This window comes from Syngnathus typhle, linkage group LG19 (genome assembly GCF_033458585.1).
Source record: "Syngnathus typhle isolate RoL2023-S1 ecotype Sweden linkage group LG19, RoL_Styp_1.0, whole genome shotgun sequence".
NCBI lineage: Eukaryota > Metazoa > Chordata > Actinopteri > Syngnathiformes > Syngnathidae > Syngnathus > Syngnathus typhle.
Genome location: NC_083756.1, coordinates 6346084 through 6362671, shown reverse-complemented (window position 1 = coordinate 6362671; position 16588 = coordinate 6346084). Strand labels below are relative to the sequence as shown.

Here is a 16588-nt window from a genome sequence, read left to right as displayed (position 1 = left end):
AAGACAGTGTGCTTCTTCTGCTGTCTGTCAGAGCAAATCTAATGTAACTGTACAGTAGTTCACAAGCAGCAGTTTGGAAGATAGCTGTCAATCAAAAATGAGGCTTCGAAATGTTTATCTAACTGTTTAATTATTGTAAACATGAAACAAAGAGGAGTAGGACTAGATAAGCTTTTTTTAAATTATTATCTCTCCCTCTTGAACATATATAAACTACGTGCTTCACAATGATCTATGTGCTTTGTTTTTTAATATTTTTATTGCAATATTTTCTGCTACAGTGACTGTGTATTCAAACAAACCACATAGATAGCTTAGTCTAGTCCTGTAGAATGCTAATGTTATATTGAGGTGCAACAGCTATAACCAAGACAGCACAAACGTGCGGGTCAATGCTACCGCCTATCTTTATTTTGGAAATTAGAATTATTTGACTTTTTTGAATAAACAAGCGTAGCGACTGCCCTCTACTGGCAGAAAGACGCAGTGATAGTCACTGGTGGACAAGACTTCATATTTGACAAGCTTTCCTGGTACAGTATTTTTTATGTTCATAATTTCACTAATAATTTAAATTATATCAACCAGCACAACAACAATTATTAGAAGATTATATTATGCGTTGTGAGTACAGAAACAGTACAATTAAAATGACCTAGATGTGCACGTAAATTGGAAGTCTGGACAACAATAGTCACAAGTACAGTAATTGCATTTATGTGACAAACATTTCATGGTAATATTTGGCATACATGAGCGTGACAATGTATTAACCTCGAAAATTAGTCGGTATTTGTATGTCGAGGTTGCTTTTTTTGACTTTAGGAGTTTATGTGAAGAGTATTACACACCCAGTAGGTGGTAGTACAAGACTACTTAAGCAACGCTTCACAAAAAAGAATGAATAAATTGAGTATTTGCTCTGCTTCTGTCAAAAAAATCCGTGTAAAATGCATTGACTACTTTGTGAACGCACAAAATAAAATTAACAGTTATCAAGAACAACTAAACTGTTATAGTATTCGTTGTGGTGAATATCAAACTGAAGAAATCCACCCTAATGTGTTCATCCACATTTTATTAAGGTAAAACAATTTAAGAGAACAGACAAATCATTTTAAACATCCTTGCATGACTAAATTCAAACACCGGCCTGTTATTTATACTGCCGCATGCCATTTTAAAATGAATTTACAGTGCACTAGATTCCTCCCAGCATGTCTGTTGTGACGTCATTGCCATCATCTCCACGGCAATAACGCCAGGAATTCTTGTTACTCGACTTTGTGTCCGCTTCCCTTCCACTGTTTTCCTGCACAGCTTTCATACTCTGCACTTTTAACCCACACTGTAAAACACTGACACACAAATAAAAACGGTTTCAAATTTTGGCAGTTCTGTTTGCACGCACGGGTTGCTATTTACTGACACGTATCCAAGTCAATTTAAAATTGCACACCTTAGTTTTTCCTTAATGCAAATATGATTATAATAATTGGATTCATTTGGACAATTTGAAGTGATGCCAGAAACTTGTACAAATAGAACATGTTACATTGCATATTTTGTCACATTATATAGTTAGGTTACCATGGTAGCAAGGTGGTATCCTGGATTGTTTGACAAAGGATCCGGTATCGGACTGTTTGCACTCGGAGCCTTGTTGCCTTTCGGATAAAAACATCCCTGCGAAGAGGGCAAGTAGGGCATGCTGCGAGCTAGCGGGTTTACCACTGCCTGTGCGGAGCCGGAGCATCCTGCATCCTGCATCCTGCATGCCTGTCACTGCTAAGCCTCATCCATGGAAATACTTGGATTGGCAGAAGAAGTCACCCCGTCTCCTTTCTGACATGCAGCGCAAAGTAAAATGAAGCCTCAACAAATTAAATGCAATAAAATTAAGTGTTTGATCCACACATAAATACAAAAAAAACATTACATTTCTATACAACTTGTTTTTTTTTATGATCCTTCATTAGAACAAGTATCAGGACTTGTTCATTCAAAACCTTTCCTTTCTTTGTGGCATTTTCTAGACCCCCGCATAAGTGCCATTGTAAAAAAATGCCTTGTCTGTCACGCAGTGACCTACGACCTCTGGTGTCCATCGTTGGACTTTGGGCTTTCCGTCTGGGCCGGGTCGGACGATGACCGTGCTTCTGGATGCGACGGAAGGGTCCTCATCAAAGAAGTTAAAGGGTCGGAGGAAGAAGCCCACCGCGTTGCCAGGCGTTGCCGTGTTGGGGATGTCTTCTGCGTGAGGCACATGCAGGAAGCCCACCGTCACCCAGGCAACCAGATCCTACTCACAGGAAAGTAAATATTACTCACATTTGTCATCAGTTCCCGTCCTGTATAAAGTGCAAACAGAAGAAAATGTCAGAATTTGCAAAACCTGGTTTTACCTGATTGACAATATTTTCATTGTTGCGAATGTAGTCCTCAAACACCACAACAGGTTTCCAGGGGTCATTCTGGTTATAAATACTGGTGCTGGTGGCCTCACTATCTTTATGACGAGTGACGGCCAGAGGATATCTGGACCCCCCCCCCAAAAAAGTGCTTATATTATCAGTCAGCCATAAAAAGTAAATAGACTTTATCGCATACGGAATTACCTTGACCAAGTGATGCTGTTTTCTTCTTGCCAGCCTCTTGGAAGCACGCTATCGCCGTGGGAGTTTAGCTGGATTCGGTATCCCTTTTGATGCCCCAACTTATTTTTCTCGTTAGGGTTGTAAAAATGTACATAGCGAGGGAACTTTTTGCCATAGCGGAAGGCGGCAGAACGCTCCGTCTTGTGTTCCGTCCAGTCGAGTTTGGATTGGACGATGAAATTCTTGGGGCTCCAGGGATTTGTGAAGTTGACATATTTCAAATTTAAACTCTGAAAGCTGTTCTCTCGACCTGTGTGAAAAATAATAGTTACATTTCACACAAAAGCATCTCTTTCATTGCTATGTCAATAATTTGATTAAAATAAAAAAAATGTATTCATTATTTTTTCATCTTGCAGCATTCAGGGGTATATTTTCTGTTGACTTATTTATTTAAATTAAAAAAAAAACACGACCCAAAACCATGTCTAACAAACATAGTGCTTTGGTTCCACCTTGCGGTATCTTAAGGCTGTGCTATGTTGAAGTGAAAGAGAGGAGCTTCATTTAGTCAGCACGAATAGAAATGAGTGCTTTGCTGCCATCTTGTGGCAGCTGCAGACAATTATACCTACACCGAATTACCGTATTTTCCGGACTATAAGGCGCACCTAAAAATCTTAAATTTTCTCCAAAGCCGACAGTGCGCCTTATAGCCTTATATATGGACCAAATAGAGAATGATGGATGGATGGAACTTTACCTTTTTAAGTTTACCGATCTATCTGACTGTTTTGTTTTGTACTTATTAAAGTAAGCTTTACATGTTTATCTTGTGTGTTGTGTGATATTAACATTATTGATATATTGTTATTGTTTTCACTATTTCAAGTTATTAAATTGTGATTGCATTAATGGTGCGCCTTATAGTCAGGTGCGCGTTATATATGGACAAAGTTTTAAAATGGGCCATTAATTGAAGGTGCGCCTTATAGTCCGGTGCGCCTTATAGTCTGGAAAATACGGTACACCTATTCCAAAATAAACAGTATTCTTCTTACCGGCAATATCCAGGTCAACCTTATAATTGATGAGATGCGTGTGCAGGTTCCCCAGCACGTGGTTGTACACCTTGCGGCCATATTGAAGTCCATTAGATGTAAAGAAAGTGGCATGGATGAAACCAGTCGCGCTGACCTTTACTTCCATCACACCGTTTTGGTAGAAGATGAAATCCCAGATGTAATCATAGTTGTAAACAGTTGAAGTAGTCCGTAACACCAGCACAGTGCTGTCCAGTCCTCCATAAAAATTATATCCTCCCTTGAATGCGTTGAAATGTCGTCTCAAAGGCACCGCCGTGGTCATCTCAAAAATACACAAGGCGTTTCGATAGCGCACCGGTTTGTCGGTGTCAAAATAGTGGTAAAGGTCGACAAAGGTGGCGATTTCCGGACAGTCGATTCCGGCGGCCAGCTCGTACGATAAAGTACCCATGCCCCAACCAGCGTCGATGTATTTTGTTTGCATGGCGGCAGGAGTGTCACCAGCATAGAACGCGATGGCTTCTTGGAGGCTGATCTCATAGGCGATCCTTTCGTCATTAAAACGGACGTCAAAGACCTGGAGTCCGGCCGATGAACGCACTCTGTAGGCGAACGACCATCCGGCATACTCCACAAAATTGCCATCGATAAAATAGCGACGCCCTTGAGGCTCGACAAGTTTCGGCCCGTGGATATCAGTCGGAGTGTTGCTATGACCCCGAGGGATGTAAGTGGAGTAGAGATCATCGTCGTCATCAGATGGGCTGATCTTCTCCACAGCTCCTGATTCATACTTTTCTACCAAATCTTCCACGCTGTCAAAGTACATACTGTTGTACCAGACCTTCTCAATAGCCCACTTATCTGGATTTAAGTCTTTGTGATTGAGCAGTATTTCAAACCCAGTTGGGTGGATATAATATCCTTCCACAAACTTGACCAACATGATCCAGGACCTCCTCTCACCTGAAGCCAGCCCTCGCGGGGCTATGTCGATAAAAGCCAAACAGCGATCTGAGCAGTTTGTTAACAAAAATCCTCCCGTGGTCTCCAACAGAAGATTCCGAGCTTTACTCGTGAGTTTGCCAATGGTGCGATTGAGATGAGAATACTCCACTGAAGTCATCGGCCTTGACTCAAATGGAATAGGCCGATCTCCCTTAAACTTCTTGACCTCGTGAGACTTTGGAGACGGTAGAGGTCCGACAATAAACTCGGTGATGTTCGGCTTGGTTTGGTTCGCAAACTGGATAATGACACGGGCTTGGCGCGGCGGTTTGGCCTGACCGCGATCCAAAGCTCTCAAGGCTTCGTTCTTTTTTGGCACTTGGAGCTCCATCATCAGGATGCTGTTCTTCTTCAGAGCCACATTACTAGCATCGGTGAGTCGGAATTCTGCGATTCCGTGGAAGTAAGCCCGGATGGCCTTCATTTCCCGAGGTGTCAGGTCGGCAAACATGGGCGCGCCGTGATGAGCCCAGTCTCTTGCTCTGGATGCCTCACAAGCAGCCAAGCAGAGCAGACACAGCAGATGGAGCAGCCTCATTTCTAAGAATCAATTGAACAAAAAAAGAATTAGGACAGACAAATGAATTTTTGGTAACAATTTTCGCCTTAATTGACGATTTAATCGATGCCCACGCAAAAAGAACTTTAATATAATAAAATAATATAACATATTTCTTTCAAATGTCATAATAACAGATCGTATTTTGGAACTAAGTTCTTTTTCTTGCTTGACTTTGCTGAAGTAAGGTGTAGAGTGGTGACAGCTGTGTTTGAGCCTTCATTGTGAGGGCAGGAGGTCAGACAGAAAAGATTGGTGACTCTCTGGCTCCCCACGCCTGTGGACAAGCTTCATTCAATAAACCGTCCCCATCACCCTTCCCGAAATGCCCCTCTTTACAGGATTAGGCTTGGACAAACACGTCTTTATTCTACGACGGAGGCTCGGCTACCCCTGACCGTCACCTCCCACGTTCTATAACGTTTGACGCCGTGAGGTCACGGGATGTGTCCGTCAAAGAGCCCATATCCAATTCCAGCGCTTCCAGCTGCGACCTTCCACTCTTACCCAATGACCGGAGGTTCAGATGCTACTGTACGTCCTTCCAGTCGACCCCCACGTTTAAAAACCATGCTTCGGTTTCTTTAATAGGTAAAATATCACTTCATTGGAGACTGAACTGCAAAGAAAATAGTAGAAGAAAACTCCAATAAAAAATTGTAGCTTGAGAAGATCGAAAAAGGCCAAAGGGCATTCTGTGGGGCGGGGAAAAAAAAATCTACAAAGCACTTTTAAGGTAAGAACTTTGATATTAATTTATGACAATATCAGAGTAAAATGTTTAATCGACTTAAGTTGCTCCAGTCTTTTTCAGCATTTTCAAAGGTCACACGTATTTCTGATTTGATTTGAAATTTCCTTTTAAATAATTAGCTGAAATCTATTGTGTATGTATTTTCCCCTCTTAGAGTAGTTTAAGTATGTGTTGCTGGATTGTGGAGGCACTTCTGATCCTGCTTGGACTGCAGACAGTGATGGGAAAAGCGTAAGCATAGAAGCAACAGCCAATGCATATTTGAAAATCTTGTATGCTATTTATTTTATGATAATCAGGGAATGGAGGAATTGCTGCGGATTAGCTAAAGAAATAAAACGACGTGCATTTTGCTCCAGACATTGGTGCGAACACGTTGAACAGCAGAAGGTGGATCGGATCCTGACCCCACGTCTGCAGCTGGAGGTGAGCTGCTCCGAGGTGTACCAGTATAACACCCAGGGCTGGAGACTGGATGTGGAGTCGATGAGGGCTAAGCACGGCGGGGATGACGGCATCGCACTCTACTACCAAAAGCACGGCCTTAAGGCACTCTGCTTGTTGTACAAGTAAGCAAAAAAAAAAATTGGTTGAAGGAGAACGGTTTGTTTTTTAAACTGTGCGGCACATCACAAATAGACCCAGTTGAACATGAACTTGTTTGCATGGCCACAATTCTCTGAAGATGATTAACTTCTTGAGCTAGTTTTCAAGGTCTATATGATAGACTCTATATGCTCCTGATAGTGGCGTTATCAGTAGCTAAGAATCAGCATTCCAGCTATAAACACTAACATGGAATCATTTGCGAATGTTGAGCTTTTATGTTTGTATTCCATGTTTACATTCAATTAAGGGCATTTTTATGGAAGTCTGATGATTAATTCTGGATCATTTTCCATCACTACAAATCAACATGCCATTAATTAGACTGGCTGCACTTCTGCCTCACATTTTTAGGTAAATATTTGAATGGAAAACATTCTAGCATATGGATAAAAAAAAAAAAAAAAAAAAAATACTGCGGTAGCTGTGCGTGCTGTCATAATTATGCCACTGTGAAAAGATGGGCAACATCATGCAACACATTTATTTTGATAGGCAATAACACAGAGTGTCAAACTCGTTTCCCCTTTTGCCAGCAAGATACGATTCATATTCTGCTAAAGTTAAATGCAAATACAACGCGACGTTCAGAATCAACTTGTTTCTTATAAAGACGTACTTGCCCGTGTCGTCGATCTCTCTGCGTGTTTGGAGTAATCTCCGGTCAGGAAGTATTTATTTGGCATAGAGGCTTTTTATTATAAGGGTGTGGTGACGTCAAAACGACGTAGAAAGTCTGGATTCCGCCCAGTGATAGGCGTTTCGGCGTTCAAATGGTTGGTTTGAAAATATAGTCCTTGTGTTCCATTTTCAATCGGGAATAAAAAAAATAAATCAAGGCGGTGACTCATTAATCATTTGAGTGGAGGAGACGCATTGGTTGAAGCTGAGCTCGCGTTGGTGACGCGCATCGTTGCAGTGTTTTTTTTTTGTGCGCAATTAAAACGTAGAAAAAATAATAGTTTCCCCAACACGGTTTGCAGGAAAGATTAGTGCTTTATTTTTATCCCCCAGTTTGGTGCTATATGTTGACCAGGGTTTCAAAATAGGCGATATTCAAATAAAAACGCATTCTGCAATTGTCATAGAATTACAGGAGCTGGAATAGTTTTAATGCTGCAAACTATAACCTGATTTAACAACAATGCGTCCTCCAGACTGCTGACAATAATTAACAAACATGTTAAGTAACTTTTCTTTCCACCTCAGGTTGCCAGTAATGGAAAGCCAAATGGTGAACAAGACAGTGAGAGCATGCTGTGAAGGTTGGAGTGGACCACGTTGCTCAGATAGTAAGAGGAACACCAATTAAAAAAACAAAAACAAATAATTGATACAGTAAAATGCAACGACTGAATATTTGATCTTGTGTGGCAAAACTTTCACGGATTACCCACTAAACATATCAACATGTTGACAAATCTCTTTGTCTACTCCCGATCAGGTGCAGCAATGCATGGTCAGTGTTACTCCACCTGGAGCTGTGTGGACTTCCCCGGAGTCCATAACGCTTCCCTGATGACCATGGAGCAATGCTGCAGCAGCCAGTGGGGATTAAGTTGGAGAAATGCCTCGGACCAGACCTGCTTATCCTGCACCTACACTCTTCTGCCAGGTTCTAAAATATAAACCCACACACCACTATTCTCACCCAAAGTTTGATTTTTGACTATTCCACAAACTTCCAGACTCGCAGTTGTCCCCGCTAGTACGCGGGGGTCTTCTGGGTAGCGTCAGGGCACCTCAAGGCTCAGCCACCTGCATGTCCTGGGGTGGATCGCACTTTCGCACTTTTGACAAGAAGCACTTCCACTTCCAGGGTGGCTGCACTTACCTGCTGGCCGCATCTACTGATGGGACCTGGGCAGTCTACATCAGTACGATGTGTGTCAGCTCAGGAAACTGCAGCAAGGTATGACGGACTTCCACCATACCAAGGCTACGATGTAATATTTGCAGATATGTGGAATTCAGAACATTTTCAATTTTCTGTGGTTCTTACACAATCTTGTCAGGCTCTGAGGATGATGATGGGCCTTGATTTGGTGACAATTCACGACAGGAATTTAACCCTCAACAACCTCCATGTTCCAAATGGGGAACCCATCTTTCAAAATGGTATGATGTCACTCATCATTAGATCAAACACATTTATTTGTTCCAGGATCTTCAACGTGCATTTTTGGGTCTTCACCATTTCTAGGTGTTAGTGTCCACTGGCTTGGAGATTTTGTGTTTGTGGAGAGTGGCCTCGGGGTGAGGGTGAAGTTTGACCTGGTCAACAGCGTCTATGTGACAGTAACGTCTGAGCATCTAGCAGTCACGAGAGGGCTTTGTGGAATCTACAACAACAACCAAAATGGTGCATGAATTCAAATTTCACAAAAAGTGATGATACGGAATTTGAAATGATTTACTTTACCGTAGATGATTTCACCACAATGGGAGGAACCGTGTCTCAGTACGCTGCTAGCTTTGGCAACTCATGGAAAGTTCCTGACCAGCAGAACGAAGTACTGCACAACATACATTGAAGTAGCATTGAAGCTCTTCTTGTTTACTCAAAGCTCCCAATTTTTTTTCCTCGTTCAAGGGCTGCGCTGATGCTGCGGAACTCGGACACAGCTGTGATGTAACGGGAGACGCTGCCTTACGCAAGCAAGCAGAGTCCATGTGTCATCGACTACTAAAAAGCCCCTTCACCCAATGCCACCCACGCGTGAGTTATGCAGCACGGTCACATAGCAATATGCAAATACCGACATTTTATTGTCCGGAAAACTTTGTATGTCATATATGAGGGAAAATGTCATTCCATTTCCTGTTTTTCAGCTGGACCCAGCAGCGTACCTAGATACATGCTTGTATCTTTTTTGTAGCTTGCCACCCAAGGAGAGGGAAGCAGCAGTATGTGACACTCTGGCGAGCTACGCACGAGAGTGTGCCCAGCAACATGTCATCGTTATTTGGAGAGAAGGCGCCCTTTGTGGTAATGATAACAATCCCAGTGTAAATGGCGATAGAAAATAGATGGAGGTCAAAATGATCCTAAAATTTTCAGCGTGTTCACTGTCTCCCTTCTCTATGCATCTCCCCAGCTCGGATCTGCCCCAGAGGGCAAGTCTTTTCAGACTGCGTGTCCTCATGTCCCCCTAGCTGCGCATCCCCCCAACCCCCAGGACCGGCCGCATCAGCGGGTCAATGCCGGGAAGAGTGCGTTGGGGGGTGCGAATGTCTTCCAGGACTCTATCTTCACCAAGGACAGTGTTTAAAAAAAGATGATTGCCCTTGTTTCCACCGAAGGCATACATACCGGCCAGGAGACAAGATACAGCAGAGATGTAACACCTGGTGAGGTGGATGTGTGTCTTGGTGTTTCCGGTTATTTGGTTGATTGATATTTGACATGTTCCTGAATATAGTGTTTGTAGAGAAGGTCAATGGCAGTGCACTGGGGAGAAATGTGCTGCTCAGTGCAGTCTGATGGGAGCGCTCCATGTCACCACCTTTGACAAAAAAAGATACTCATTGCAAGGAGGGGATTGTCCTTTTACCACTGTGGAGGTGAGAACATTTCTTAGACAAACAGATGAGATTCAATTAAAAAAAAATGGATCCTTGAATGATGGAAAGCGGCATACAAACCACAGGATATGAACCCTGTTTGATTCTAAAATAAATATATTTTTAAAAGTGATATTCTCTTCTCACAAATACCAAAACGGCTGCAAGGTTTTTGTGTGTAAAATCTGAATGAGAGAATTTTTTTACCTGAACTGTCCACATCACTTCAGCTCTCCAATGTGTTTTCAGGATTACGTTGACCGAAAGCTTGTGGTGACCGTGCGCTCGGGCGAATGCACAGCAGGGGGAGGAGGTCTAGGTTGTCTCATAGAAATGACAGTCACAGCACTCCGCACCACAGTCACCATCACAGACACTGGTGAGTTATTAGAGAGACCCCTCCTGCATACTTTTACATTGTTATTTCACTCATGCTGTCAGAAAATGGGAGGCTAGCGTATGTATAAAACAAAAGAAACAAAAGAGAACTAAAGATATACTTAAAAACATCCGTGCTAGTATGTAATGGGAAACACCATAGACAAGCTAATGGAAATAATCATGGTACAAATACATGCAAATAAAACAATATTCACATGCATTTATTGCGGGAATTATAAAAACTCCATTTTGTATGAAGGGGCATCCTCTTTTTTGGTGTTCATTTTATTGCAGGTCTTTATATTTTATACTCGTATCATCACATATTATGAATTCCATTGATTGCTCTAGGTACGGTGACATTGAACGGTCAGAGGGAACCGTTACCTGTGGTGACCGCGGACCTGGTAGTCCGGAGGGCATCGTCTGCCTTTCTCCTAATTCAGACTTTTGGAGCTCAGCTTCTGTGGCACCTTGATGGACCCCTCATCATTATTACCTTGCAGCCTCATTTCACAAACAAGGTAGCCTTCAATTGGCAATTTCACTGTCCTTAGTGGAATTAAATCAGGATATAGGTCATAAATAAGGTCTCATTTTTTTTTCTTGCAGGTACGCGGCCTTTGTGGAACACTGACTTGGAATCAGCATGATGATTTTATGACCCCAGAAGGAGACGTGGAGAGCAGTGTGTCATCCTTTGCCGGCAAATTCACCACAGAACATTGCACTCTGCCTGGAGGAGCCCCTCCGGACCCCTGCACCACTTACACCCAGAAGAGACACTATGCTGACACCGTATGCGCCATCATACACAGCACCGTATTCCAGGTTTGTTTGCAATGTTACATTCCAGAATTGACATTTATTTTGTATTTTTATATTTATTTGATATGTGTTTTGGTTGTCTAGTAGGCGGTAAACGAGACATTTTAAGGGTTTGCTCAAGAGCTATATGGTTTGTCAAAGAATATTTATGAAACAGCCACAGTTCCAGGTTTTCTCGGGACAAGTATAATTTATGCAATAAGTGCACTTTCCCTGTCATGGCTTATTTAAAATTTCACAAGGGGGTCCCGCCGCTTTGTAGTTCACAGCATTCGCTCTCATTCTGCTCCTTCAGGCATGTCATGATGTAGTGGAGAGAGAGCCCTATTTCCGCCTGTGTCAATCAGAAGTGTGCGGCTGTGCACTTCAGAAGGCTTGTCATTGCACAGTTCTCACTGCTTATGCCAGACGCTGTGCCCAGGAGGGCATGGCTGTCCAGTGGCGTAACCATACCTTCTGTTGTAAGTATAAAAGATCAACAAGTCTTGTCTTTGAGCTTGCAGATTAATTCTGATATTTTATTGCACTCATCATGATTTTCTTTTCCCTTTTGGTTATTTGTGTTTGCCACAACTATGTATTTCCTCCTATCTCCCCAGCCGTCCAGTGTTCCGGGGGTCAGGTGCATCACGAGTGTGGTCAAGCATGCGGCCGCAAGTGCTCCGACCTGCACCACGGCTGGAGCTGTGACCCCAACGGTAGTGGTGATAAGCTATGTGTTCCAGGTTGCCAGTGCCCTGCAGGATTAGTGGAGGACCACCAAGGCCAGTGCGTGCCTCCTACGATGTGCCCATGTGTACAAGGAGACAAGACATATCTACCTGGGGATATCGTTCAGAACAGCTGTAACACCTGGTACGCCGAAAGCAAAGATTACATTTATATTTGTGAATATTTGGTGCTCACCAAAAAAGTTTTATAAATAACCACAGATGGCAGTAAAGCAACAATTATTTTGGGCCTGAATGACTGAGAATCTGCAGTCGTTATGAAAAAAAGCTACAATTTTATCAAGCGCAATGGTATTGATATTGTGAAAGTAAAGTTAAAATCACCTGACAATTATGCTAATATATTCTACATTCTATATAATCTCCAGTTGACCCAGTGATTTTTTACTGCACGTTATAAAACTGTGTCGCACTTTCTGCGATAAGTAATGAATGAGTAAACCACTGGACACTGAATTCTTCTCTTAACATTGCTTATGGAGGCTGAAAACAGTCTAAATCGGCTTTTGCAACAATTTATAATGCACACAAGCAGATATTCTTCAAGTCATTGTGTCTGGTGGCGCGAGAGCTCTGATGAAATCACTCTATCGTCCTGCTTCTTTCTACAGGATAGGTTGATTTCATTATTTCTCTTCGCCACATAGCGGCTGCGATGATCACTCTTGACAAACATAGCAGTACTGTGATAAGTAGGATGACACTATACTTAACTATATTGCTTGTGACCCCTGACCTTTACAGCATGTGTGCGGAAGGACGCTTTAACTGCACGCAAGGCGCATGTGAAGACGTCAACAAGTGTCCTGGCTCTCTGATATACGCGCCGCGTTCCTGCCTGCTCACGTGCTCCAGTTTGGACCCACCGAGCCAGCAGCAAGGTTCTGGCACGCTGAGTTGCAGAGAGCCCCTATCTGGCTGTGTGTGCCCCCACGGAACTGTGCTACTTGTAAGTGAAAACTTTGACATACACTATTTAGACTTTGAGGGAAATAAGGAAATAAGTACCGTATTTTCCGGACAATAAGGCGCACCTAAAAACCTCAAATTTTCTCAAAAGCCGACTGCGCCTTATAGTCCAGTGCGCCTTATTAATGGACCAAATTCCTAAATTTAAACTGGCCCGAAGCATTGTGTCATAAAATCAATCATAAGTGGCCCGCTGAAGACTATGAATCAAAAAGATTATGGATAATTAGTTTGTGATTATAAAGTCATTTGTTGCGTCTGAAGTTAAAATAAAAAAGATCAAATGGAGAATGATTTGATTTGGATTAAAAATCTGACACGATGCATTCATGGTGCGCCTTATAGTCCGGTGTGCCTTATAGTCCGGAAATTACGGTATGTTTTTTTTTTACACACTCCTGAAATGCTCTCCCATCCAACTCTCATACTTCACAACACTGAAAGCCTCAATCATTATATACTAAATTATTGTGAACACATTGAGTTTACATTTTCTTTTTAGTTTTTGTTTTAATATAAATTTTATCTCCTGCAGGGTGATCAGTGTGTCCTACCTGCCGAGTGCCCGTGTCGCCATAATGGCCGCCTGTACTACAGCAACGACACCATCACTAAAGACTGCAACACGTGGTACATAAAAACATCATTGAATAAAGCCCATGGAATTCATTGAATATTGGAAAAAAACAAGAAATAATTTTCTTTTGCAGTGTGTGTAAGGAGCGCCACTGGCACTGCAGCCAGTCGGCCTGCGCTGGCATGTGTGTGGCTACCGGTGATCCTCATTATGTGACCTTCGATGGTCGCTACTTTTCTTTCTTGGGCGACTGCCAGTACGTGCTGGCGAGGGAGACCAGCGGCCTGTTCAGTGTCACGGCGGAGAACGTGCCCTGCGGAAGCACCGGGGTCACCTGTACAAAGTCCGTCACCCTCAGCCTTGGGAACACCATCATACACCTTTTGAGAGGTTAGATATTTTATTGGAGGCTAAATTCTGAACTGTGTTGACAAATGCAATATAAATAAATCGAGCTAATCTTTAATTTAGGTAAAGCAGTGACGGTTAATGGGATGCCAGTTACTCTACCCAAGACCTACAGCGGGAGTGGTCTGACTTTGGAAAGAGTGGGCATCTTTGTGTCGTTGTCCTCCCGACTTGGAGTCACTCTGCTGTGGGATGGAGGTAGGACACGGAATATTTTTAATGTAATCTTGATTGATTGATTTATTACATTTCCAATGTAATTTCATAAAGTTATTAAGGTCCATTGTTTCGGTAAAATATGGAAATGTTGCTTGCAAGGTATGCGCGTGTACGTGCGTCTGGCCGCACACTTGAGGGGAAACGTCGGGGGGCTATGCGGTAACTTCGACGGGGACACTGAGAATGACTTCACCACGCGACAAGGCATCGTAGAATCCACCGCTGAGCTATTTGGGAATTCTTGGAAGGTCAGCCCATCCTGCCCGGACGTGGCGGACCAAGATCTGCGAGACCCTTGCACTGTGAGTCCAGGTCATCCATGACCCTGAACGGAGAAAATAATCGGACATCTAATATTATAACCCAATTTCTGCATAGGTTAACTTACACAGGGTACCGTGGGCCAGGAAAAAATGTGGCATCTTGACTCAGGAGCTCTTCTCTCCTTGCCACCTTGAGGTGCCCTTCCAGCAATATTACGATTGGTGTGTCTTTGATGCGTGTGGGTGAGTTCATTTACACAGGTTGTAAACGATGAATGATTTCCTTGGCAGAGATTGCTTTATGATCAGTTTACAGTTTTCTTCCTTTGCCTCCGTAAAGCACAAGAGCAAATCGTTTTGCAGCGAAGGTCCGTGCTCTCATTTCCCCCTCCTTTCACTTTCAGCTGTGACTCCGGTGGCGACTGCGAGTGCTTGTGCACAGCCATCGCCACTTACGCAGAAGAGTGTAACCGCAGGGGGATCTACATTCGCTGGAGATCACAGGAACTTTGTCGTATGTGCACAAAATAAAACCATTTACCAATTTTCCAGGAGATTGCTACTGAATTTCTCTCTGGTCCTCTTTTTGTTGAAGCCCTGCAGTGTGAAAATGGACTTGTTTATGACCCATGTGGGCCAGCTTGCTCCCCTTCCTGTTCTAATGTGGAGCAGAGTCCGCATTCCCAATGTGACGTCCTATCTTGTGTGGAGGGCTGCTTCTGCCCCGCTGGTACTGTTCGATATGGTAAGACGCAAATCTGTAATGAGCTACTGAAAGACAGAGTAGTAAATCTTACATTTTATCTACATTATGGTCTGCTTCACTATAGGTGACAGCTGTGCGGTTCCTACCCAGTGTCCATGTGAGTGGGAAGGGTCCATGTTTCCTCCTGGAAGTACCATCACCCAGCACTGCCAGAACTGGTCGGTACATATAAACGCTTCAAAAAAGGGTTTTATTCTTCATGTCGTGTCCTTCTGCTTACATTCACCCAGTTCTTGCGACGACGGGATGTGGCATTGCGATGGGGTGCCATGCCCTCGTCCTGCGCCGACCTGTCCGGAATCGGAGTTTTCCTGCGCGAGCGGTCGCTGTATCCCGTCTCAGTGGTTATGTGACAACGAAGATGACTGCGGCGACGGCTCTGATGAGATTTGTCCATTCACCTGCTCACCGGAACATTTCCGCTGTACCAGCACGCCAAGGTACCTGGGAACTTTATCACGTTGGAGATCTCTTGCCGACTCTCCTCCGTGTCATCCTTGTCATAACATTTTCACAATTGAAAATTCAGTGGGCGTATATCAGCCAGGATGGGAATCCAATGTCTTCTTTTGTCAGCGGCCCATGTCTGAACCTGGCTTTGCGTTGCGATGGCCACCCCGACTGTGCTGACCGATCAGATGAGGCCTTCTGCGGACCCGCCACTCCGGTGCCCCTTTGCCCACCAGGGGAGTTTCAGTGCGCCAATGGGAAATGTCTCTCAGCTAGTCGAGTATGTGACGGACGATTGGACTGTGGCTTTGCCGATGGTTCCGATGAGCAAGGTAATGTGTTTTGACGAAACCATATATGCATTCAAATCGATTTGCAAAGGAGAAAAATGTGGTCCCGCTCTTATGCACTGGAGTGAATTCTGTTTCTCGGACCAGATTGCGGTGTGGCGTGCGACGAAGGGGAGTTCCTATGCGCTGGAGGACGATGCATCCTCTACCTCCATCGATGTGACGGCCATGATGATTGCGGAGATCTCAGTGATGAACGGGGGTGCGCCCAATATTTATTATAACGTTCGATTCAGTTTCAGACGTAAAGCTTTTCTTCTGTTTCCGAGTAACAAACACTTCATCTTGTCTTTTCGCTGGTTTCAAGGTGTGCCTGTGCACAAACGGAATTTCAGTGCCCAGGTGACCAGTGTGTCCCTTCAGAGAAAGTGTGTGATGGACATCGAGACTGCCCATCTGGAACGGATGAAGCTGTTTGTCCAACTCTAGGTAAAATGAGCTTTTGCAGCATTAGTATTGAATGTGAGAAAAAATATTTTTTGTAGTGTGAGAGCTTCTCATCCAGAAGTTTT

The 16588-nt window shown here is 43.5% G+C and overlaps 2 protein-coding genes across 3 annotated transcripts in view; one reads left to right on the top strand and one right to left on the bottom strand.

The window, feature by feature from the left end:
* Positions 1-832: 832 nt before the first annotated feature.
* aoc1 (amine oxidase copper containing 1) lies at positions 833-7392 on the bottom strand. Of its 2 annotated transcripts, none has more exons than XM_061265470.1 (5): positions 7190-7392; positions 3659-5191; positions 2619-2907; positions 2406-2538; positions 833-2302 (listed from the first exon to the last, which is right to left on the bottom strand). In XM_061265470.1, exons 1-5 carry the CDS (start codon positions 7254-7256, stop codon positions 2033-2035), a joined length of 2292 nt encoding a protein of 763 aa, XP_061121454.1. In that variant the 5' UTR covers positions 7257-7392; the 3' UTR covers positions 833-2032. The 2 variants fall into 2 exon arrangements, with proteins under 2 accessions (XP_061121454.1, XP_061121455.1); XM_061265471.1 differs by having other exon boundaries at positions 7194-7347.
* Positions 7393-8022: 630 nt separating this feature from the next.
* sspo (SCO-spondin) overlaps positions 8023-16588 on the top strand; it is a 36315-nt gene continuing 27749 nt past the window's right edge. Inside the window, exons 1-27 of the mRNA XM_061266356.1 lie at positions 8023-8185; positions 8259-8482; positions 8586-8688; positions 8774-8932; positions 8998-9083; positions 9164-9289; positions 9403-9559; positions 9669-9921; positions 9993-10134; positions 10384-10513; positions 10867-11039; positions 11128-11346; positions 11639-11804; positions 11943-12198; positions 12819-13023; positions 13579-13673; positions 13754-14010; positions 14092-14226; positions 14347-14549; positions 14626-14753; positions 14915-15024; positions 15106-15255; positions 15341-15434; positions 15507-15716; positions 15853-16058; positions 16164-16278; positions 16384-16505. Coding sequence (XP_061122340.1) covers positions 8023-8185; positions 8259-8482; positions 8586-8688; positions 8774-8932; positions 8998-9083; positions 9164-9289; positions 9403-9559; positions 9669-9921; positions 9993-10134; positions 10384-10513; positions 10867-11039; positions 11128-11346; positions 11639-11804; positions 11943-12198; positions 12819-13023; positions 13579-13673; positions 13754-14010; positions 14092-14226; positions 14347-14549; positions 14626-14753; positions 14915-15024; positions 15106-15255; positions 15341-15434; positions 15507-15716; positions 15853-16058; positions 16164-16278; positions 16384-16505 — 4387 coding nt within the window. The remainder of the gene's footprint in view (positions 8186-8258; positions 8483-8585; positions 8689-8773; positions 8933-8997; positions 9084-9163; positions 9290-9402; positions 9560-9668; positions 9922-9992; positions 10135-10383; positions 10514-10866; positions 11040-11127; positions 11347-11638; positions 11805-11942; positions 12199-12818; positions 13024-13578; positions 13674-13753; positions 14011-14091; positions 14227-14346; positions 14550-14625; positions 14754-14914; positions 15025-15105; positions 15256-15340; positions 15435-15506; positions 15717-15852; positions 16059-16163; positions 16279-16383; positions 16506-16588) is intronic.